Below are 25,489 nucleotides of genomic sequence, written 5' to 3' on the forward strand. Positions count from 1 at the left end.
TTCTGGTCTCATAGTTGAATAGGCCGTGGATTACATGGTATGCCAGTCACTAGAACTAATTGTTTCTATGAATCTTTGGTTTTCTTCATTCTTCTTTGGGCTGGATGAGGAGAGACCCATCATTGCATCTAGATGACTGCTTGCAGGCTTTTAAGATCCCAGTCGCTGTTCGCTAAAGTAGGAGGTGGAAAAATGTTTTGTGTCTTATGTTATGCCAATTGAGCTTGATGTCCCCTGTGACATCATATTAAGTATATGTTTAAGCCCACTGTGAACCTTTTTTTTCTCCAGTGCTTTCAGTGTGGCTTGGACTTTTTTCCTTCAGCACAGTTGTTTCTTGATTATATGCTGCTTCCTGAAATGGTTGAACATCAACCAGTTCTTTTTGGTACAGTAGTGACTCTGTGTATTCCTTCCATCTTCTTTTGATATTTCCTGTATCTTTCACTGTTTTGCCCTGGAATCCTGTCATATTTCAACTTGAGGCTTGAATTTTGTCTTCAGTTCTTTTAGCTTGAGAAGTGCCTACATGTTCTTCCCTTTTGATTTTCTACTCCAGGTCTTTTTGCACATTTCATTCTAACACTGTACTTTGTCTTCTGAGTTGCCCATTGAAATCTTTTGTTCAGCTCTTTTACTTCGTAATACCCTTGCAACTGAGAGGATTACATAGAATAAGAATGGAACTAGTATGCTTAAGGAGTTCCATACTTCATGTTAATAAAGAAGTCCAAACCCACTGCCACTGAGTTGCTTCCAACATAGTGTCTCTGTAGGACAGAATAGAACTACCCTATATGGTTTCCAAGGGTGTAATCTTTATGGAAGCAGACTGCCACATCTTTTTCCCACTGAGTGTCTGGTGTGTTTGAACTGGTGACCTTTTAGTTAGCAGCGAGTGCTTTACCACTGCACCATCAGAACTCCTTAAAAACAAGGTAAGTCATTTGGTGAAGTCATTTAACCCCTTGAGCTTTTGGTTCCTTATTCTTAATTGCATATATCTTCCCTGTCTCCTGGACAGAGCTCTTACAAGGTCAAGTATGACTAGGTATGAAAGTTCATGTAAAAAACTTTACAGTGTGATACCACATAACTCCTTGAGGATCCTTGGTCCCCTTGGGTATTAAGTATATGTTTAATGATCAGATGGCATCAGAGAACTAGTTGGACTGGGTAGCCTGAGTTAAAAAAACAAAAACAACTCACTGCCATCCAGTTGATTCAACTCATAGTGACCCCTCCTTGGGTTTCCGAGGTGTTATCTCTATGGAAGTAGATTGCCCAGTCTTCCTTCCAAGGAGTGGTTGGTGGGTTTGAATCACCAGCCTTCTGGTTAGCAGTCTAATGCCTTAGGCACTACACCACTTCTAATTCTTATATTCTATGATTTTTTGATTCTTTGTCTTTAAATTTACAAGTACAGAGGCAACAGTCTCACAGAAACACAGCAGCTTAGCAAATATTTATTGCTTTAAATATGATTTTTTTCAAGGTTGTAGTCCATGAGTTAATTTTTCTGTTAACAAGGATTCATTCCATTAACATTTGAATTGTTGGAGACTTTATTGCTGGAGGAAACATGGTTTAGAAGTCATAGAGATGCATTTTGGGGCAAAACAGCAGGGACACTCATGAGGTACCAGAGGGGCAGTGTTCACATAGAGGAAAAGCTGGACAGACTGAGTGCATAGTTAAGAAGGGCACAGGGAGGGGGTAATTATAAGGACAGGAGGGAGGAGAGTGGGTTATGGTCGGGGATGGTAATTTTAAGGATAGGAGGGAAGAGAGTGGGTTATGGTCGGGGATGGTAATTGGGGTAGAAATCAAATGTACGTGAACTATTGAATGCAAAACAAATTTGCTCTGTATATTTGCACCTAAAGCACAATTAGGAAACAAACAAACAAACAAAAAACAGCAGGGAGACTAAAAGAAAAACAAAGGAATTCCAAAGGCTGTAGTCTTTCGTTTGTGCTCCAAGTCTTCTCCATTGTCAGCGAGCAAGGTTGTGTGATTCATGTCAAATGGTCTAAAATATGTAAAACAAGCATTTCTTGTGTTTTCCCCGGGTTTATACTCTAAAATCTACTGTGATTCCTTCTTTGATGGCTCCTCATTTCTGAAAGAATGAAAAGAGTGAAGGAATTAGTAAAGCATATAAGCTACCCTTTCCATCTTTGTAGCATGTCTACTTTTTCAATCACCTTCCCTCGATTCTGTATTCCCTTTCTGGGCCCTGAACACTTAAGTCTACCCCCTTTATTTTCTTTTCTCTGCCTGGGATTTTTCTTATTCCCCTTCTTCTGCCTGATAAATTGTTACCCATTGTCTAAGGCTTCAGTGCACCTTTGTTATTTTACCCTAGCTCAGTCAGACTATTTTCCTTTATCAGCTTTCCAATTAATACGTTGTGGAAGAAGCCTTAGTCAGAAATGTGAACCACTGCATACATGGTTTATTATATATTAATTAGGAGCTCTGGTAACATAGTGCCTAAGGCACTTGACTGCTAACCAGAAGGCTGGTAGTTCAAACCCACCAGCCACTCCTTGGAAGGAAGGTTGGGCAATCTACTTCCATAGTGATACTGCCTTGGAAACCCAAGGAGGGGTTGCTGTGAGTTGGGGCCACATCGATGGCACATAACAACATAAGAACAACATATATTAACTGATGCAGTGTGTCTAGTGGCTATTATTAAGGGCTGCAGAATTCTGTTAGACCAGGGTTCAAGCATTGATTTCACCACTCACTAGACTTGTGACCTTGGGCAAGTTATTTAATGCCCAGAAGTCTCAAATATAAACTAAGAATAGTGAAAACTACCCATTTGCTTAACACAGTGCCCAAGATAAATATTAAATTCATTCAGTTAGCAATTTTTGTACTAATTTTGTGCCAGGGTTATGGTGGTGAACAAGACAGACAGGATCCCTATCTGTACTCTCAGAGAACACCTATAGTAGGGCTGTGTGTTGGGTGAATGTGTTGGGTAGTAAATAATAAGCAAATAATGAGCAGAGTAATTTCAAAAAGTAGAAAGGACTATTTAAAAAAATAGGTTTCTTTTAGTGGAAGAGACTATCAGCTCTAGGATCTTCTCCCTCGTCTCAGTTCAGTAAAATGCTGTCAGTCTGCTTTATCCAGTACCTTGGCCATGGCTTCTATCTGTGCTGCTTAGTCCGTAGTCTCCAAGGCTGTGCCCTATCTGGATGTCTGTGTTTCTGACTCTGTGCCACCACTTGCATCTGCAGTGCACAAGGAAGGACTGCTACTTTTGTGGGAGAGTTCATTCTTGACTGGGCCACAGCACATCTTGTGAAAGAGCATTAGACATTTGCCACTGCTCAACAGCTCTGGGAGGAAGTGTTTATTGAGTAGCGTGCAGTAGTTTTTATGAGTAACCATGATACAGTCTCCTCCTAAAGGGAAACCCACGAGTGTCTAAAGGATCTGTGATGGCCCTCTTTATATTCCCAGTACTTGGGATGATCCCTGATAGACCCAGCAAGAGCTAAACAGATAATGGTTGAATTATTTTTTCTTTATGAATTTTAATGTTTAACTTTTTAAAAAGTAGTCCATATTTAGTTCCATAAATGGAGTTTTTACTATAAAACTGCACCTCCACAGTTCCAGTGGGGCAGGGTGAGTTACCATAGATACATGTACAAGGAAGCCAGGGACCTCTGGGTCCTGGATGGTAAGAATGAGAGATGCCACAGACATTGCTTATGAGCATCTCCTGACTTATCTTTCGATTTGTGCCCATTTCTAGATTTCTCTTATCCTCCCAGATATGCTGGTAAGAGTTGTAAAGACAGAGCTTGCCCTGGGGCCAGTAATAAGGAACTTGGGCTTGAGGGTGAGGTTATTCATAGGAGAAAGGAGGCAGATTTTCATCAGGCCCAGGGGAAGCAATCTTCACTACAATGATTCTCTAGTGCTGCTTCAACTTTAGAAGCATTCTTAGAACGGTGTGACTAAACAACTATAAACAAACGTTGGTGGGGTCGCCTTCTCCCCCATTCCAGTTACCATCCCACAGTCCATGTTCCAACATCCCGCTATCCACTTTTCTCTACTTTTAGGGACAGTCCTGTGTTGAAGCCTTTGGAAAGTAGCTAGGGAAGAGATGTGACTTACCCTCTTGATTCCGTCATGGAGTGGGAGTAAGAGCAAGAGCAGGGCGTCTGATGCATTGTCCTAGGAGTAGTGCTGAGACCCGCGGTCATCAGCTGTGTCCTCATCGCTGTCCGCTGGACTCCAACCAGGCTCCCTCTGTGGCCCGTGCTGAGCGCTGCAACGCCTGCGCAAGCGCTCTGCGGTGGAGCGGTTGCCAAGAGATCCTTACGCCTTCTCCTTCCTGAGCCTTACGGTGGAAGTGCTTTGTGTTTGGAGCCTCCTGGGAGACCACTTTCTTAAGTCTCTTTCAACTGGATGTTCAATGGGAGGAGATCCCCTTGGTCCCCCTTATTTCTACCCCCGGGGGCTGCCACGTGGACTACCCCTGCAGATGAAGACCGCTCAGATGGACGACGTTTACGAAGAACTCTATTGGTACCTGGACCTGGATAACAATGGGACCCTGGATATCCATGAGCTTCAAGAAGGCCTGCGGGATCTAGGATTCTCTGTGACCCAGGAGAAAGGGAAGGTGGGCCTCAAAGGGGTTGAGGTCAGACAGATATTGGGGCTGGGAATTCCGAAGAGGCCCTTGGGCAAAGTGGAGTGAAGACATATTTATACATTCCCAAGCGGAGCCTAGGCCCCACCATAGTTTTCAGGTGGTTTTCCCAGCCTTTTTGTTTAATAAGAATAAACCAACACAGCTAATACTTTTCTTAACCATTTTTCTCAGGTTTCTCTCAGGCTGTAATGAAACTTCTTCGGATTGCTCCCAAGATGTTAGCTGCAGCCTTATTCTTTGGGGTCACTGGTAATGTGCCGGCTTGTCCTTAACCTGGATGGATATATGGGCCAAAGGTGCTCCATCCCCAAAGATTAACTAGGATAAACACTGTATGTATGTTTTGGGGGGAAGGATGGTAGAGAGAATTTCTCTGTTTTGGTGTCTGTTCCTGGTAGGGGGAACAGTCAGTCTAAAAGGCTATTCAGACTCGGGATGTTACTAGTCCCAGGTTTCATTATAGCGTGCCTTAGTTGTCAAACAAAGATCAAGCTTGGGCAGCAGTCTCCAGCTCAGCAGGCTACATTGCAAGCTCCTTCTTCGGTAGGTAATACCTCCATTTCTATCACAGTAATTTCAAGTTTTCTGTTTGGAAATTATTATTGTATATAATTATTATTTTCCAATTACATTTTCTTGAGTGTTTGACCCATTAGACTGGAAAAATCCATGATAAAAATGACTGTCTAATTCATTTCATATAATAAATACATGTATTCTCAAAAAGGGGGCTCTGGTGGCAGTGCCTACGGCATTTGACCGCTTACCAGAAGGCTGGCGGTTCAAACCCACCAGCCAGTCCTTAGAGGGATGTCTGGGCAATCTACTTCCATAGAGATACTGCCTCAGAAACCCAAAGAGGAGTCGCTATGAGTTGGGACTGACTCCATGGCAGTGAGTTTGGTTTTGAGTTTTGGAATTCATTTTAGATAATGAAATGTACATGTGTACTCAAAAAACTGCTGGTTGAATGCATGTTAAGATTTATAAAACTCTTCCTATTTTGACATAGGAGAAGCAATGTTAGATAATATTATCCTCACTAGCTGTGTGAACTTTGGAGCCTTTTTTTTCAAGTACCCATTCAGTCACTGAGCAGGTGTATTTTGAATATGTAGTGTATGCCACCCACTGCATCCTGGTTTCCTCATCTGTAATATCAGGGGGCTGGACTGGATGCTGTCTGTGGACTAGTTTAGTACAAAATGTTAAGACTGTAAAATTCCTTGAGTTTTTAATTCCTAAAACTAGCTAAAGTGTTTTTCCTTTTTAAGGTCAGAACCTCCTTCATATTTGTTTAAAGCCTTTCTCTATTTAGATTTACAAGTGTGATTTGTATTTGTTTGATAAAACGGTCTAGGAAGTGTTCCTGTTTTCTCTATTCTGTAGGCTTTCATGTGAAATTCTGGTTTATGCCATAAACAAATTTCAATCCTTTGAAACACTTTCTTCCTTAAAAAAACACATTTCTTGCAAATCTTCCTTTTGCTTTAGGTAAGAGATGATGTGAGCCATATATGCAGGCTTTGTATTTCTAGTGATGACTGACCAAGGGTTCACACATTAAAACCAAAGAAGAGGCATCCCCAGAGGGCTCTGCACTAGCCACACTCAACATTATATTCACAGGAGCACTGTTGTCACTTTTCCTCAGGTGACAGCAACATCTTTAGGAAATTCTGATGCAAGCTCTTTTTCCACGTCTCTACCTTTCCTGCTACAGAATTCACTTATATAGACTGAGAATTCAGTGGATTTTTAAAAAAATGCAAATAATACTTATGTAGTATTAAGATAGAAGAGATAAAACTTTTATTTTGATAGCTATCTAATAGGTGTTTGAATGATATTTTCTATTGTTTTTATTTTTACTATGAAAGAAATACAATATAAAATTCAAAAGAGAAAACTTAGTCTTTCACATTATTTTCAGATAGAGTTATCAGACAATTGTAACTTCGGGAATCTTAAAGGCACTTGACTGCTAACCAGTAGCCTGGCGGTTCAAATCCACCAGCCACTTCTTGGAAGGAAGGTTGGGCAATCTACTTCTGTAGTGATATTGCCTCGGCAATCCAGGGAGGGGTCACTATAAATCGGGGTCAACTCCATGGCACACAACAACAACAACAACAAAGTTATCCTAAGAAAGGTTACAGAGTGTATAGTCTTTTGACTTTGTTGATACTTTCAATTGTATGTTTGTTTTCTTTTTTCATTAGTTTTTGCTCTTTATTTCATTCCTTCAACTTAAAATTTTAATATTTTTCTAATTTCCTTTTTTCTCCTAATTTCTTGAGATTGAGGCTTAGATCACTGACTTCCAGCCTTTCTTCTTTTCAAATATACACATTTAAAACCATAAATTTCTTTTTAACATAACTTTGTCTAAGCATCCCATGGGTTTTAGATTGTACTATCTCTGAGATCTGTCCATTACACCATCCTGACACAACGTAGCATTTTTATATGAGACAGTTGTGACCCTTAGACCAATAGAATCTGTAAGCTTCTGGTGGGTGATTATGAGTGTCTTAAGAGGCAGAAAGTTTATATTTGGGTAGAGGTGAGAGAGGGCTTACATGTAATATCAAATTTCAGACATTTTTTTTCTTTCTCTAAAGCAATGATTTTAAGAGGATAAGATGAATGTTAGAAAAATAGGATATTTAAAAATAATTTAAACCAATCAAAGGAAGATTAGTATCTCTGAGGAAAAACATAGTTTGATGTGACAAGATAATCTTCAAGAAGACATTCTTCAGTTCTCTAAATCAAAGGGAAAAATATTATTTTAGATATTTAAACAAATCTCATGTCAGGTCAAGTATTTGTTTAATATCTTGTTGTTGTTGTGTGCCGTTGAGTCGGCCTCGACTCATAGCTACCCCTTCTTGGATTGCTGAGGCAGTATCACTACCTTTGCATTTATGAAATACATGTCAAAAAAAATTTAGGTTACATTAGCATTAAAAATGTCATCCCTTACAGAACTCAATGCATTATTTTTCTAATAGAAAATTTAACACAAGATCTGTAATCATCTTGCAGTCAAATGATGACTTTTATTATAAATCTTTACCTTATTGCATAATGAGATATTTGCCCTATAATTGGTGCTTTAGTTTTATAGAGAAACACCCAATCTAAGTATGTGTACAAATCATTTAGTGCTTTAATCCATACTGGCATTAAAATTATCTCTAATTTGCTTTTTTTTGTAGAAAATTTTTACTACTGGAGATGTAAACAAAGATGGGCAGCTGGATTTTGAAGAATTTATGAAGTACCTTAAAGACCATGAGAAAAAAATGAAGTTGGCATTTAAGAGTTTGGACAAAAATAATGATGGTGTGTCCCCCCCCCCCCCCCAATTTATCACCAGCTACGAAGAAGCACTTTGCATGCTTCCAGGAGTCTGAAATGATATATATTTAGCCTTTCTATGTATATTTTTTAGTGAAGAAAACATAAAGATGTTTTTGTCTACTGAATTAAAATGTGCAGGTGGGGATTTCAGTAAAAACATAATTGTGTTTCCTTGCTCTTAGGGCAAGAGAGATGTTTCTATATAAAAACCAAAAAACTGAACTCACTACCATGGAGTCAGATCCAACTCATAGCGACCCCTCCTTGGGTTTCCGAGGCGGTATCACTGCGGAGGTAGATTGCCCAACCTTCCTTCCTCCGAGTGGCTGGTGGGTTTGAACTGTCAGGCTTCTGGTTAGCAGTCAAATGCCTTAGGTACTACTCCACCAGAACTCCCTTGTTTCTGTATAGCATGAGTATTAGTATTATATGTTCTAAAATTAAAACAAAACCTTTTAGAGTATCTTACATTTGGTAGTTGTTTTGAAAGAATTAGTTTTAAGAAGATCCTCTCTGATCCTGAAAATTAGGGGAAAGTACTACATATAGGCATCTAAATATGGATTGGGATTAAGGTTTCTCTGTTCAGATTAACAGCTGGGAGTCAGAGTCCCAGCTGTACAGAGCATAAAGCAAGGACAACAGTAGGAGAGAGGGAGGAGTCATGAACCTCTCAGCTTCTAATACCTTAAACCCTCCACCCCAATGCTTAAGAATAGTCATGTCCATTCTGTTCACAGACTTATTATTCAAAGTGAGAGAAAGTTTGGTTTATATCAGGAAATTGACAAACTTTTTCTATAAAAGGCCAGATAATAAATACTTTAGCTTTGTGGGCCACACATTCTCTGTTGCAATATTTACATCTCAGACTGTAGTTTAAAAGCAGCCATAAACAATTTGTAAATGAACGTATATGGCTGCATTTCAATAAATTTTTTTTTTTTACAAAAACAGGCAGTGGACCTGGTTTGGCTCAAGGATTTTATTTACTGGCCTCTGAATATTTACTGAATATTAACTTCAGTTGGCATCAAAGCAAATTTCTTCAAACAACTAAATCCTTTGAATAGTTTTGATGAGTTTTCACGTCTACAGACCCTCAACCAGGAAGAACTGAGTTTGTCGTGGAAAGCAGTACTATTAGGACATTTGTTGTCTTCCATAAGCCTTGTATTATATTGTTGCTGTTGTTAGGAGCTGTAGAGTCAGTGTCAAGTCATAGTGACCCCATATGTTACAGAGAAGAACTGAGCCATCAGGTTTTCTGGACTGTAATCTTTATGAGAGTGGGTTGCCAGGTCTTCTCTTGCTGAGCTCCTGAATGGGTTCAAACCACCAACCTTTTGATTAGCAGCTGAGCACTCTTAACCCATGCAGCATCAGGGCTCTTTAAGCCTTATATCACATGTCCCCAACACTAGACTTAGCTTTAGTCTTCTTGCAAAATCCAGTTCCTACAATCAGTTTTCCTACTGCTACATGTCTATCCCAGTCTGGGTGCCCGACAGTTCAATTGGAGAGAGATCTCTGGACATTTAGGATGCACAGTAGTAGCTAGGAGGTGGGGCCACCTTAGGATCATCTGTCAGATAATTAGAGGCTAGCTGTCCCAGTACACAAGTTTGTGCACATCAGTTGTCCATTTCAGAAAATTCTAAATGAACTAATCCATAAAAAACCAAAGTCATTGCCATTGAGTCTGTTCCAACTCATAGCAACCCCCATTGGGTTTCTTATGTTGTAAATCTTTACAGAAGTCGATTGCCCCATCTTCCTTCTGCGGAGTGGCTGGTGGGTTTGAACCGCCAACCTTCTGGTTAGCAGTCAAATGCCTTAGGCACTACACACCAGAGTTCCTTAAATGAACTAAAGGAAATAATTAAAGATGAAATTTTAGTGATAAATTGGTAGCATGTGAAAGCAATTTCCTCTTAATTTATCTTGTTTACATATTTTAAAACAATTTACCATTATATGTTCATATTTTTATTGATTAGTCTTCCTTAAAGCAAGGCATGTATCTTTTAAGTGTGTAGTTCTAAAGGAGACTACTCAGAGTGGTATTTAAAGATTTTTATTGCTGATAGATGGATGCCTCTAACTCTCCTTGCACTGTCCACATTCTTACACTGTTCCTTTCCTCATCCCAAGGAAAATTCTTTCCAAATCCTGCCATTTCTTCAAGGCCTTTTTCTTAAATGAAGTCTTTCCTTTCTGTAATATCTAACAGTGATTTTCGTTTTCCTAGAGAGCTTCACCATTAATAACTGGTTTGGCACCAGACCTTCTCTTGCTTCACTTTGTTTCATACGTGTTATTCTTAGAGTGCCCATAAATCTATGAGCTACAAGAGAAATACAACGTTGTTGTTGTTGTTGTGTGCCGTCGGGTCGGACCCGACTCATAGCGACCCCTCCCTGGGTTGCTGAGGCAGTATCTTTACAGAAGTAGATTGCCCCATCTTCCTTCCGAGGAGTGGCTGGTGGGTTTGAACTGCCAGCCTTCTGGTTAGCAGTCAAGTGCCTTAGGCAATATCACTTGTATATTTTTACTTATATTTTCTTTCTTCTTATCCTCGTATTCTTCTCCTTCTTCTGTCTACAAACAAGGTGTAATTTCCTTAATCCTAATGATTTTTCCTTTATCCATTGTTCTTTGATCCCAGCTCTGGTTATTTTTGTTGTCATATTTCTCAAAAGAACTGTGCGTTTGCTTTGGCTCCCTTTCCTTATTTTGTACTCTCTCCTTGATCCAGTATGATACGACTTTATGCATAATAAATATTTAGTTAATAATTCTTACCACTTGTCTGTCAGTTTGTCATACTGTGATGGCTTGTGTGTTGCTGTGAAGCTGGAAGCTATCCACTAGTAGTTCAGATACCAGCAGGATCACCCATGACAGACAGGTTTCAGCAGAGTTTCCAGACTGAGACAGACTGGGAAGAAGGATGAGGCCATCCGCTTCTGAAAACATTCATCCTATTGTGCATAGTGTCAGTAGTAATTGTAGCTGACTTGATATTACCTAACAACAAAAACAACCTAAAGCTAATATTTATTAAAATGTAGACATGCATACTTTTGAAAATAATAGATCATAGTTTAATTGAATTTACCAGAGTCAGTATGTATTGATTTGAATCTCAGCTCTGCTACTTGTTTATGTTACTTAGCAAGACCACTTAAAATCTGTTGCTTTCTCTCAAAAGTAATGATTTAATGTAGCTACGAGTCTGTTGTGATCATTGAATGAATAATGTGTGTGTACATGTTTAATGTATTTGTTAAATGCTGAATACTGATGTTGCAATATGTGGTTAAGCAAATCCATAACTCACTTAATTGCATTTTTTTTTTTGTTTGTTTTAATCAGTATAAAACTTTCTCTTATACCATGAGAGATTTAAAATTCTTAGTGTCTTAAGATCCTTATCAGGAGCTCTGGTAGCGTAGTGCCTAAGGCATTTGACTGCTAACCAGAAGGCTGGCGGTTTGAACCCACCAGCCACTCCTCAGAAGAAAGGTTGGGCAATCTATTTCTGTAGTGATACCGCCTTGGAAACCCAAGGAGGGATCGCTATGAGTTGGGTCCGACTCGAGGGCACATAACAACAACAACAACAAGATCCTTGTCAGTTCTGAGTCTGAGTTTATGATCTTTTCATCTTTTTCAAGGGAAAATTGAGGCTTCAGAAATTGTCCAGGCTCTCCAGACACTGGGATTAAATATTTCTGAAAAACAAGCAGAGTCAATTCTTCAGAGGTAAGCTCTTCATCGTACTGTCTTTGACATTGGTTTTAATATCCTGCATTAGAGATTTATTTTTGTAAATGTGGTTTTAAAACAACTTCCTATACCTCACTGTTCCTCATTATGTACATCAACATCTTTCTTTCCTTTTTCCTTCCTTTTCATTTTGTGTGTAACATACATTTGAAGTGTGGTGTTGTTGTCATTATGTGCTGTCAAGTAGATTCGAACTCTTCATGACCCTGTTTGACAGAGTAGAACTTCCCCATCATGTCACCTTGGCTGTAATCTTTACTGGAGCAGATGGCTGGATCTTTTCTCCTGTGAAACTGCTGGGTGGGTTCAGACTGCCAACCTTTCAGTAGCTGTTGAGAGCTTAGGTATTGTGCCACCAGACTTCCTTATCTAAAGTGTAGGAATGGGAAATGTAGGCTCAGACCGTATTATTTTCTTGCAAGGTCACAAGGAGCGGTGGAATGACAATAAAGTGTTAAATCCATAGGTAAGAAACTAAGAATTTTGTTGCTCTTTCCCCCTCATTTGGTCTCCTGTGTGATGCTAGAACACATTGTTTTAGGATAAGGAGTCTAGCAGATTGATCGCGTTATTTAACTTATATGCATGACCATATGAGAGAGGAATTCCAAAGCTCTCCTGGCTAACAGAGAAGCAGTTTGAACATGATAGCCCAGGGCAGTCAGTTCATCTGTTTTTTAAATCAGAACTTTACAGATTTCAGTTTTTATTTCACAGGATATAGCAATAGTCTCTGAAGTCCAGGTGTCTTAAAAACTCCTTTGTTACAAACACAGCAGAGACCAGTTTTTTGTAATAGAAAAGAGGCAAGGGTAGTGTGGTGGTTAAGTTTGTGTGTCAACTTGGCTGGGTCTGGTTGAGTGGCTGGGGCAGCTGGATGTAGTATTCTCCATGATGAGACTGGTCATCAGCTCCATGGTGGAATCTACTGTGAGCAGCTGAGTAGCTGCCCTAGGGCTGTGGTCTGCTTCCTGTATATAAGGAGAAGCCTTGGGGATAGTCTCTAGCTTGTGATATGTTTGGGCCCTGCATGTAGTCGTGTCGTTAAGCAGCCTGCCATATTCTGCCAATCCTGGGACTTTCAATGGACTTGAATCAGTGGTCTGCCATGTGGTTTGGTAACATCGGGACTCTGTCTTTTTACTTGTCAACCTTGGGGTTGTCAGTCTCAGTAGCCAGTAGCTGCTGAATGAAGAGATACCTCTAGCTTCAGTGGGCTGGGAGCAAGAGGCAGAGTTGAAGCCCAAGGTCGAGGGGCTTTCACCCATCCCCTAGAGCCTGGCACTTTGCACTCAGACGTCTAGCCTCCCGAACTGTAAGAGAATAAACTCCTGTCTGTTCAAGCCATCCCATTTGTGGTATATTCCTGTCAGAGTGGCACTAGGTAACCAGAACAGATAGTTACATTACATTAATATTCTTGTGAATATTTATAGTTTGCAATGTTATCTAACAGTTTTCTTCTAAATGGCTTTATTGTCTGATTTATCACCTTTTATATATGTTCCAAGGAGCCCTGGTGGTGCAGTGGTTAAACTGCTCAACTGCTAACTGAAAGGTCAGCAGTTCAAACCCACCAGCCACTCCAGGGGAGAAAGATGTGGCAGTGTGCGTCCCTAAACATTATAGCCTTGGAAACCCTATAGGACAGCACTACTTTATCCTATACTATTGCTAAGAGTTGGAATTGACTGATGGGAGTGGGTTTGGATTTTTGGATTGATATATCTGTTCTAGTAGCATTTGAACCAAGACTTGAAGAAGATGAAGAGGTGCGCTATGTGGATAACTGGGGAAAGAATATTCCAACCAGTGAAGGGTTCTAAGTGGAAATATGCTTGATACCTATGAAAAGCAGCAAGGAGGCCCATGTGGGTAGAATGGCTGTGAGGGGAATAGAACATGTTCAGTTCACTTTGACTATCCTTCAGTTAACAGGTTTGTTCATCTGGGTTAAAGCATTTTCATATTAATTATAAGTTATTTACATTTTAAAATTTATCTTTTTATAGTCGTGTTATGTTATATCCCCAGTTAAAACAAGTGCCTCAAATGAGTATCTTCTTTGTACTGGACACTTTAGGTCCTGGGAATATGTTGTTGTTGTTTTGCCGTTGAGTCGGCCCCGACTCATAGCGACCCCTCCTTGGGTTTCCGAGGCAGTATCACTACGGAAGGAGGATTGCCCAACCTTCCTTCCGAGGAGTGGCTGGTGGGTTTGAACCGCCAGCCGTCTGGATAGCAGGCAAGTGTCTTAGCCACTATGCTACCAGAGCTCCTCTGAGAATATAGTAGTTGCAAAAGGGGCAAGGAGGCTGCATCTTCTCACCTCCTCTAACTATACAACAGGAGGACAGACTCACTGTCAGCAACCCAGTGCCTGCTCCTATGAGGCCAGACATGCCGCCACCTTCCACCACCTTCTTACTAACCTTGATACCAACTCTTCCACCTGCAGCACCCATCACCTCTGCTGGGTTTGATAATTTGCTGCAGTGGCCACACAGAACTCACAGATTATAGGGTTTATTAGGGAAGCGACAGGCTACAATTCAAGTTCAGGAACACACTCAGTCTCTCTCAGCCCGCTGTCTCGCAGCTGGCTGTCTTTCTCGGTAGCATTCTCTCTCTCAGCAGCGTATGTCTCTTGTGTCTCTCTCAGCAGCGTGTCTCACATCTCTCAGCACACGTTTCTCTCAGCAGCATGTCTTTCTCAGCTGGCAGTCAGAGAGACTCCTTCTGCCTCTAAGAGGGCTCCTTTTGAGCCTGGCAGAGTGGCCAGACTAACCAATCCCAACCTCAGAATTCTATATGCCTGAGAGAGAGAGCATGAACTTCCCAGAAGATTGCTTTGTGTTGCTCCAGGTGGATGACTTTAACAAGCATCTACTCAGTTACTCATGGCAAAGAGGGAGTTACAAATACTATGGCTAGAAAAGTCGTATCATGTAATTTTCTATACTGTAGTAGTGAACAAAACCGTCATAAATCCTGGCATAGTTAATGCAGAGTTGCTTTTAGGAAAAAAGAAAAAAATGTCATGAAGCTTGTAAAAGAAGCAAAACATTAATGACATATATTTAAGGCTAAAATGTATTAATTTTAAATGTTAAAGATGAGATACCAGGATCTCTTAAGACTCAAAGACCCAACCATAAAGAGTTTGATTTTCACAATCACTTGTTAATTTTCTTAATTTATTGGAGAAGGAAATTGGTAGGATATTTTGAGTATATTTCAAAATCACATCCAAATGTTACAACAAAAAATTAAGAAATACCTGAGCCAGTGCAAGAAAAAGTGGAGCATAACTCTGTTCACTACTAATTCCCCAGACCTTTCAGCTTTTGATTTAGGTAGCTCATTGATTTAGTGTTTGACAGTGTTGAAAGTAATCTGTAGTGAGAGCTCGCTGTAATTTTGGTGTCCATTTTTTATCTGTGTTGTTGTTGTTTGCCGTCAAGCCGGCCCCGACTCATAGCGACCCCTCCTTGGGTTTCTGAGGCAGTATCACTACAGAAGTAGGATTGCCCAATAGGTAATTAAAAATATCTGACGAGAACATCAAATGCTTGTGGTCATTTCCAACAACTTGTCCTTGTGAATTCGAATATTTTATTTAGTTAGGATATTAAGTTGGGAAAGAAACTGCTACTCTGTAAAATAGCCAATAATGTTAGTTTTATTTATCAATTTTGTTTTATTCTTTAATCAGAGTCTTTTTATTTTTAGCATTGATGCTGATGGGACGATGACTGTGGACTGGAATGAATGGAGGGACTACTTCTTATTTAATCCTGCTTCAGACATTGAGGAAATTATCCGTTTCTGGAAACATACTACTGTAAGTGTGTATTTTATGTTAACTTATAATTAGAGCTGTAAAATACACAGCTGTTACCCAAGAGCATCCTATAACAAGGCCAGGAGGTACAACTACCAATAGGTCCTTAACTGCTTATTTTATTAGGCATATGTTTAGAGTGTCTTAAAAAATCCTCAAGACTGCATAAACCTGGATGATGTAGTATCTGTATTTGCCAGACTCTCAGAATTGAAGTGCTACTCCCTTGATGTTGATTAACTGCCTATCATGTATTTACATTTATGTAAGCACTTGGCTGGTAACCAAAAGGTTGGTGGTTTGGACCCACCAGCAGTTCCACTGGAAAGAGCTGTGGTAGTCTTCCTCCTTAAAGGTTACAGCCTTGGAAAACCAGTGAGGGCAGTTCTGTTCTGTCCTACAGTGTCACTGTGAGTTGGAATTGACTCGACAGCAACACATTTGATTTTTGTTTGTTTATTCTGGCTTTAAAAAAACAAAAACAAAAACTCACAGCCTTGGAGTTGGATCTGAAAATAATAGTGTATTACATTTTACAGATACAGTACTGCCTAAATAAATCCAGTGCCTCATGACTTCCAGGATCTATCTCCTTGACCATTGATGATGGCCAAAGGTCCCTTTGGAAATTTTTGCTTGCGTAGTCAAAATGTCTAGATAAGAAATTTTGGTATAAGGAGGCATAAAGAGGTACTTATAAAATCATTGAAGGTTAAAAGATCCTTCTGGCTCATCTTCTCAGCATTTCATACCTGTCTATATTCAAAACTTTCAGTTTTTTATTAAATTCCATTAATATTCTGGTAAAACATGTACTTTAAGTTTTATTTATTATGTAATCTGCTCCTGAAACCAATGGGAGCTTTCTGGGGGATTTTTTTCCCCCTGGTAGGCTTGTCTTCTGTACTCTTTCATGGGTTCCAGTAAATGTGACATTAAAAGAATTTCAAAGACATTAAAAGAATTTCATTGCACTAAGTGAAGTCTAGAGTTCACATTGACACTAGTAACAATGCCTAGGCTTACACAGAGTGTTCTAAAAGTGTTGGTATTAATATCTTTCCAACTATGAGTATAAAATAATGCTACATTAGTAGTTCAGATGCCTGGATATATTTTATACTTCAGTGAGAGTGTATTTACATAATCATATTTTTAGGATGTCTTTGGAAATAGTTGGTAACATTTGAGGTTAAAAATCACATACCCATTATATTGATAGTAAAATGAATGAAGAGATAATTACCACCATAGCATAGCTCCTTAATCTTACTTTCTCACCTATAAAATTTTATAAAATTACTGAAATAATTTCAATAATAAAATTGTAAAAGTATTATTATAAAACTTTGTCCTCAAGCTGTGTTTATAATCTATAATGCTGAGAATAGATAGAGGGAGTCATTTAAAATAATATCACTCTTAGCAAAATTTTATATGTCTGTTATGTTTTTTAAATTATAAGTCAAATATATAAAAATGTTTATAGACAGTCTATATAAAAATGAGTTTAGGAGCCGTCATATGCATACTTTTAATTTACATGTTTAAAACATTGTACAATAAAGTACTTGTATATATAATTTTGAGATAAAGGAAATATCTTTGAACAATTAGAAAACTAATTTTTTAGAAGATCTCATCGCCCATTAGAGCAGTTTTCTAGCATTATGGAATGTGGCCGTAGCTAAAAAGGATTCACTACTCCGAATTGATTAAGAAAGAAAGTTCTAAATCTTGGTTTTGTAATTTTGTAATGACTGTTAATTTTCATTTCTTATGAATTTATAGTACAACTGGTTTAGCGTGACTGGGTTGTTTACAGTAATCTACATGCTCAAATTGGTTCAGTGTACTTTCTAAGAAATGAAGTTCATGTGAAATATGAAATGACATGCATTTCTTCCCTAAGACAAAACACATCTGGGGTAATCTATTTTTAATAGAAGGAACATGAGGTTCTTATTTCCATCTTAACAGGGAATTGACATAGGGGATAGTTTAACTATTCCAGACGAATTCACAGAGGATGAAAAAGTATCTGGACAGTGGTGGAGGCAGCTTCTGGCAGGAGGTATCGCTGGTGCTGTGTCTCGAACGAGCACTGCCCCTTTGGATCGTCTGAAAGTCATGATGCAGGTGAGTTTTACAATCATGTGTCTAAGTCCTAAAATGTTCTAAAGCTATGCATAAAGTGGTGCTTTGAAAAGAAGTTTCAAAATTTTTCAGTAATAGTATTGAATAGCTTTTAAAAAAATTGTGGTTTTGTTGCTGTTAACTCCAAATTCAATGCATAGAGATATTTTTGTGTTCTATCAAACTTTAAAATGTCAGTACATGTAGGTAATGAAGTTTTAACTTTTGGCATTCTATGAGTATTCAAATGTCTAATTTAAAAAAAAAAAAACCTCCAGCCATTTCTGTAGGATTCTCCTTAAATAATTTGTATTTACCTTCTATTTTGTCGAAAGTGGTGTATTTCTGAATTCTAGCCTCTTGAAACAAGGGTATAACTTTAAGAATTATTTTAAAGCTGAATTTAGCAGAAAAAGACCTGCATTTATAGACTGACTTTGATGTTTATTAGCAGCATCGCCTTGGCCTGGTCTGAGAGGAAAGAAAGAGGAAAAGGAAAGGAATTAATACTTATTTGGTACTCATTTTAGTAACCCATTGGATCTTCACTATAGCCCAGTGAGATAGGGATTCATCCTCATTTTACCCTTCAGGAATCCAAGGCTCAAAGAATTAAAGTAACTTTTCCTTTACCACACATTAGAGGAGGAATGGGCTATCTGTCTACAAAGACTGGTTCTCCCACTACATGAAACCCTTGAGGTCATTTTCCTTCATTATGGAATTGGAATAAGAATATCTAACAAGGGTGGTTGGAGGTTAGTGATATAAGGTATGTGAAAATGTCTGCTATATTAGGATACACTATTAAAACATAGTAGTTGCTTTAAACATATTTTTTAAAAGTTGTGTTTGTTAGTGTTATAGTCACACTTTTAATACTTGTCCTTAGACTTCTGTATGAAAAGATTTATGGTAATATTTTAAGCTAGAATCCATTCAGAATGTGCCCAGTTGCCAAAATGTATTTAGCAGGAAAGACAAAGCTTTAAATAAAACAAATAAGCATTCATCTTTTCTTTCTCACTATGGTTATTGTGAAGTTTGTTTATTTAAAGTAAAATAGATTTTTTTGGGCTTTAGTTTCCTTACTTTTAAAGTGAGAGCATAGAACTCACTGATCATAGTTTAATATTTTATCATATAAACAAAATTAAAAGTCTGATTTCACTATTATTTTTTCTAATACTTAAAATGTACTAATTTCATAAATAACTTTTAAGTGCCTACTATGTGTATAATTATATTAAATGCTGTGAAGGAAAAATGAGGTGCATAGTGACTTAGCTATTTTTTTACTCAAAAACTTATTTTGTCCTAGGAACAATATAGGCTTACTTGGAATTTATTTATTTATTTTTTTTGACATATTTATTTATTAACTTTTTATTGTGATCTGAGTGAACGTTTACAGGGCAAATTGGTTTTCCATTTGACGTTTTATGCACATTTGTTTCCTGACATTGATTACAGTCCCCACCATGTAACATCATTCTTCCCACTTCCTCCCTCTGTTTCCCATTTCCATTTGCTCTTCTTTCCTATCCCTACCTGTCTTCTGGGCTTATCCTTGGGCAAAAGTTGCTTGAAAGGGAGAGACCACAATAGAAGGTCCTGGATAGACTGAGAGAAAAATGTGGAACAAAACTTAAAATCATAAAAAAAGACCAGAGTTACTGGTTTGGTAGAGACTAGTGGAACCCCTAAGACTGTGTCCCTCAGTCACTCTTCAAAGCTGGAACTGAACTTACCTCAATGGCTCAGTTTTCATCTGAGCAATAGGCAGGCCTATAAGGTGAACAATAAAACTTGAGGGGTATACACTTCTTAGAATAATCAGCCATACAAGATCAAAAGAGTGACTTTTACTTGGAATTTATGAAAGCATATTGATTAGTCTGTCTTCAGTGACTTTTGTATTTATATTTGCACAAGTAAGAAATATACTGCTATAGAAAATGATCTATATCATCTGAAATGGAAGGCAATGAAAGGGAATAAAATGCATTTACCAAAGATTGCTGATGTCCCTCCAAGTACTGTATGAGTTTCCTTGTATCAGGACAAGGATATATGTTAGAGGAAAACATAGTAAGCCTCTATGATTATTTTACTCATTTGTTCTATAAATTATATAGACAAATAGAATATTTATTTACTAGTAATAGACCTAAGGCGCTCTGGTGGTGTAGTGCCTAAGGTGTTTGACTACTAACCAGAAGGTTGGTGGTTCAAACCTACCAGCCACTCTGTGGAAGGAACACTAGGCAATCTACTTCTGTAAAGATTTATCACCTTGGAAACCCAACTATGAGTCAGACTGGACTCAATGTAAGTGAGGTTGGTTTTTTTTTTTTTTTTTTTTTTTGAGTAATAGACATAGCTTCTAAAGTAGTTTTATTTAAAATTGTATAGTAATAGTGAAACAATCACAAGTTTTTTGGTTATTTTTATAAATAGGCAGTGTTTTGGTTACCTAGTAACGCTCTGACAGGACTATACCACAAAGGGGTTGGCCTTAACAAATAGGAATTTATTCTCTTACAGTTCAGGAGGTTAGGAGTCTGAGTTCCAAGGGCCAGGCTCCAGGGACTGTGTGAAAGCCCCTCAACCTTGGGCTTCAGCTCTGCCTCTTGCTCCCAGCCCACTGAAGCTAGAGGCATCTTTCCACTCAGGCAGCTGCTAGCTACTGAGGCTGACAAATCCAAGGTCAGCAAGTGAAAAGGTACAGTTTTGTTGTTACCAAACCATGTGGCAGGCCATTAATTCAAGTTCATTGAAAGTCCAAAGGTTGGCAGAGCATGGCAGGCTGCTGAATAATGACACGGCTACACGCCTGGTTCAAGTGTTCCATAAGCTAGAGACCATTCCCAACACTGCTGCTTATATATGGGAAGCAGACCACATCCCTAGAGCAGCTACTCAGCTGCTTGTGGTAGATTCACCATGGAGTTGATTGCCAGTCTCAACTATCTTTAGCTGCCCAGCCATTCAACCAGGCCCAGCCAAATTGACACACAAGCTTAACTACACAGTCAGCAATAAAGTCTAATACATCTTAGTTACTACATCTCTAGTAATGCATTAGTACTTATTGGACTAGGCAGTTGGTCCATATTCTCTTGAGTTTATTGCTTGGAGAGGCCTTGAGATGTGCGATAGCCCCTAACCTCCCCCCCAAAATCCCTGGAAAACCCACTGTCATCAAGTTGATTCTGACTCACAGTGACCTACAGGATAGAGTTGAACTCTTGCTGTAAGGTTCCCAAAGCTGTGAATCTTTATAGAAGCAGACTGCCTCATCTTTCTCCCACAGAGCAAGTGGCCTTTTTGTTAGCAGGTGAATGCTTTAACCACTGTGTCACCAGAGCTCCTGAGATAGAATCTAGAAATTTTTATGTTTGGCATCAGGCTATGTGCATTCCAGCATCTATGACTCTGATATTCATAAATGAGTCCAAATCAATTTCAGACCCATTTATATTTCATGTCTGCACTACTTCTTATGGGGAGGGGTTAATGTTTTACCTGCAGTGTACTTCCTTTTTTTATCTGTCTTAACATTAACTTGTTTGAATTCCAAAAGATGCTCCATAGCCTAATACTGCATACTTTGGTTCACATTATCTCACAAAATTGTTCATAAAATTTTAATTTTGATCATATTCTCTTTGTGTTACTTTCTCAGGGTGAGTAATATTGATTAGTTTTAGGTTTAGGTTTAGATACAGGTCTCTAAAGTGATGATAATCATTCCTCCCATCATTGTATACTTTGCAGGGCTTTGACCAGTTAATTCCAGTTCAACTCTCTGCTGAGAGTTTGCATTTTTACCTCAGATACATGGAATCAGAATCTACATTTTAACAAGATCCCCAGTACTGGGGATCTACAAGAATGCCCTGGAGATCTTGTTAAAATGTAGATTCTGATTCAGTGTATCTGGGGTAAACTACAAATTCTCGGCAGGGGGTTGGACTGGAATGAACTGGTTAGAAGCCCTGCTATTTTCTCTATCATCTATATTTTCAAATATATCTTACATTTATAAATAGTATTGAAAAAGAGAAAGGTTTGCACAGTACTTTTGAAATAGTGACAGTAACATGCCACCCATATTCTGCATCATTTTGCTTTTATTTTTAGGTTCATGGTTCAAAATCAGACAAAATGAATTTAGTTGGTGGCTTTCGACAGATGGTGAAAGAAGGAGGTATCCGTTCCCTTTGGAGAGGAAATGGTACAAATGTCATTAAAATTGCTCCTGAGACAGCTGTTAAATTCTGGGCATACGAACAGGTAATTGTTATCTCCTGTGGAATTTATTGACAAAGAGGCATTAATAAACTAATTGAATAAAGGTTAGCATACAGTGCTTTGGGGATTATTGTTTTACATCATGATCCTTTTTCACATATACTTTATGAGGAACTTCTCTTATAAGGGATTAGACTAGATTAACTCAGTGATTCCTCAAGATAAAATTCTGTGATTCTGAATTTCATACCATTTATAACGATTTTTCTATCCCTTTCTAAGTAGAATTTAAAGGAAAGGTACAATTTTAGCTTATTCATTTTGAATTCAGAGAAGAAGATGCGTATTAACATAAATTCCATGAAAGTGTCCCAGTCTACCATTTGTAAGGAAAACTTTTAAGTTGAAGTTCTTTGGGTAATTTGACATTGCTATAATATTGAGTTGAATTTAGAATGGAAGTGACAGGAAGGCAAATGCTTCTCTGTGTACTCCAGCACTTAAATTGCTGGAGTGTTCAGTAAGTGTTTGTTGAATGAGTAAATAAATTATTTTATTTCTAAATCCAATTTATCTGTTAATTTTTGTTAACTTCACTTGTTTAAGGTAGTGCTTCTGCCTAACTTGATGGTAAGAGGAAATTCAGAAGTGAATTTGGGAGTTTGATTTCTCTTTATTATAATCAGTAGGACTGTCCAGTTAAACATCCACAGAATTATTTTTTTCATGATTTCTTTCACTGTTGTTTATCATAGACTGTACTTAAAAAAAAAAAAACCAACAACTCACTGCCGTCGAGTCAGAGGCAACCATAGCGACCCCTCTTTGGGTTTCTGAGGCAGCATCACTACAGAAGTAGATTGCCCATTCTTCCTTTCAAGGAATATCTGGTGGGTTTGAACCGCCAGCCTTCTGGTTAGCAGTCAAATAAACTATAAGGGCCGTAAAATTTAACTCCACTCCATAAGGCTGCCAGTTCAAACCCACCAGCCACTCCTTGGAAGGAAGGTTGGGCAATCTACTTCTGTAGTGATAGTGCCTCGGAAACCCAAGGAGGGGTCACTACGAGTCAGATCCGACTCCATGGCAATGGTTGAATTTGTGTTATATTTTTTTGTATTATTGCAAATAGGTTCTAAATCAGTCTGGAAAGTATTTTGTTCTTCAAGAATCAAGATATTCTTAAGATTACTAGTGGTATCCTTCTCTTGGCTTAGGAAATAGAGAAGCAGAGAAAAATACTGAAAAAAAACTCGTCTCTAGGATTTTGATCAGAATCTTTGGGAAGGATTTTTTTTTTCTGTGAATGTTTGAGTATTCAAATACCCACTGTTAAATGCTAGTGTTTTAGATACCCTTATGTTATTCTGATTATATGCTTTGATTTTATGATAAGAAAGCCAGAGCTTAAAATAAATAAATACTCAAGAATAAAACCATTATCTCAATATGCAAGAAGTTTGGAAGTCCCTTTGTTCTTGCAAGCAAACATGGGCATTACATTTTATGCAACTTGTCAGATTCTTATCTTAGACATTACCAATAGGTGTCCTTTGTTTCCATTCAACAAGACCCCTTTCTGACTCCTCTTTATAATAGTCTAATTTCTGCATGTTAAGTCAGAGATACAGAGAAAGCTCCTTAAGTGGTATAGTGTCCTCAGGGTTCTGGGGCCTGTTATGGCCTTCCATTTTCTCTTTTCCTGTTGAAGGTCTATTTTCCCTTAGGGTCCTTCTAAGGCCAGCCACCTCCTAGACATGTTTCCTAAACATCCAAACCAGAACCAATACCTCCCTTGCCCAGTCTCCTTACAGCATTGAATTATAAAATATCTAATTTTTCACTGAATAATGGAAATCCCATTGTATTCCCAGTAAGTTACAAATTATTTGAGGGTACATATTATTTTCAGATATCCTGTTAGTACCTAGTTATCTTACTTCTGGATTTGAGCTCCCGAATAACTAGTAGTTTAGAAAATTAAGAAAAGGGTATTTTCAGCCTGATAAATTGCTTAAAAAACAAAACAATACATTATCAGTTTGGGGTTAAGCTGTGGTCTGTTTGGGTTGGCATTATACTACAGTGGTATAATTTTATAAGTGATAAGGTTGAAGTATGATGTAATATTCACATGGTTTTAGGTGGTTTCCGTGTACTAACTGCCCTCTGATCTGCCATCTGTTTCTTCATCTCTATACCGATTATTCACCTGCATACTACATATCTCTGCATTTCTCCTTGCATATCCTTGGGGTACCTCTGCCCCACCAACACATATAAACACATGTCATTTCTCTTTCCATATGTCATATGCTGGTGAACATTCTTCAAACCTTTACTCAGGAGTTATCTCCTCTATAACCTCCCCTGATAAACCACACTGCCCACCTGGGTTAGTATCTTTCTTCTGCATTGTTGTCCTTCCTTTTGCTTCCCTCTGCTTCAGAACTTTCACACTGAATTCTCATATCTCAGTACTTATGTATCTCCTGAAAGAGACAGTGTCCTTAGGCAATAGCTGTTTGTTTTCAGGTTTGTATTTCTAGCACCTTGCTCAGTACAAATAAATCCTTACTGAATGAGTAAAAAGACAAAACTCTCAGGACTGGAATTTGAGCCCAAGCCAGCCTGGGTCTCAAGCCCATGAAGGGAAAGGTGGATATTGCAAGCAGAAAGAGAAGCATGTAGACAGAAGCTTAGGCATGAAAGTGCATTCAGTGAATTAAATGTGGTTCATTATGGCTCAACTGGAGTCTAGTGTGTGTCTGGAAAGCTAATGATGAAAGAAGGTTGACAGACAGAAGCCAATAATGAGAGTTTAGAGTTTAATCTTGAATGTGGTGGAGGGCTATCAAAGCATCTTCTGTAAGGGTATGATATGAGTACATTTATGTTTGAAAAAAGATATGTTGAAGTAATCCCCTGTACCTGTGAACATGACTTGTTTCAAAATAGGGTCTTGGCAGAAGAGTGGGGAATGTATTGGAGGAGAGTAAGGCTGGGCTGGAGGCAGGGAGACTATTTAAGGAAATATTTTAGTTAATTCATATCAGAAACCATTCTCACCAGTATAGGTGGTGACTGTAGAGATTGGAGAAGGGAATGAGCTGAAGATTATTTTGGAAATAGAATCAACAGAACTCAGTGACTGGAGATGGGGGAAAAAAAAAGATGAATTAGGGATGATACTCTAGTTCCTGACTACAAGAACTGAATGCATAGAGAATACAATAAGAGGAACAGATTTTAGAGGAAAATATTAGGTTCCATCATGCTGAGTTTGAGATCCCTCTGCGTATTAGTTTCCTCAGACTGCCCATAATAAAATGCAGAAAAGTAGGAGGCTTTAAACAACAGATATGTACTGACTCACAGTTGTGGAGGTTAGTAGTCTA

At 38.5% G+C, this 25,489-nt stretch overlaps 1 protein-coding gene across 1 annotated transcript in view; it reads left to right on the plus strand.

The window, feature by feature from the left end:
• Positions 1-25,489, plus strand: part of LOC103204734 (calcium-binding mitochondrial carrier protein SCaMC-1) — a 62,517-nt gene that overhangs the window by 20,573 nt on the left and 16,455 nt on the right. Inside the window, exons 2-6 of the mRNA XM_007949935.2 lie at positions 7,918-8,044; positions 11,743-11,830; positions 15,587-15,698; positions 17,679-17,837; positions 21,981-22,133. Coding sequence (XP_007948126.1) covers positions 7,918-8,044; positions 11,743-11,830; positions 15,587-15,698; positions 17,679-17,837; positions 21,981-22,133 — 639 coding nt within the window. The remainder of the gene's footprint in view (positions 1-7,917; positions 8,045-11,742; positions 11,831-15,586; positions 15,699-17,678; positions 17,838-21,980; positions 22,134-25,489) is intronic.

Source organism: Orycteropus afer, unplaced genomic scaffold, assembly GCF_000298275.1.
Source record: "Orycteropus afer afer isolate SDZICR_OR568_19922 unplaced genomic scaffold, OryAfe1.0 scaffold00010, whole genome shotgun sequence".
Taxonomy (NCBI): Eukaryota; Metazoa; Chordata; class Mammalia; order Tubulidentata; family Orycteropodidae; genus Orycteropus; species Orycteropus afer.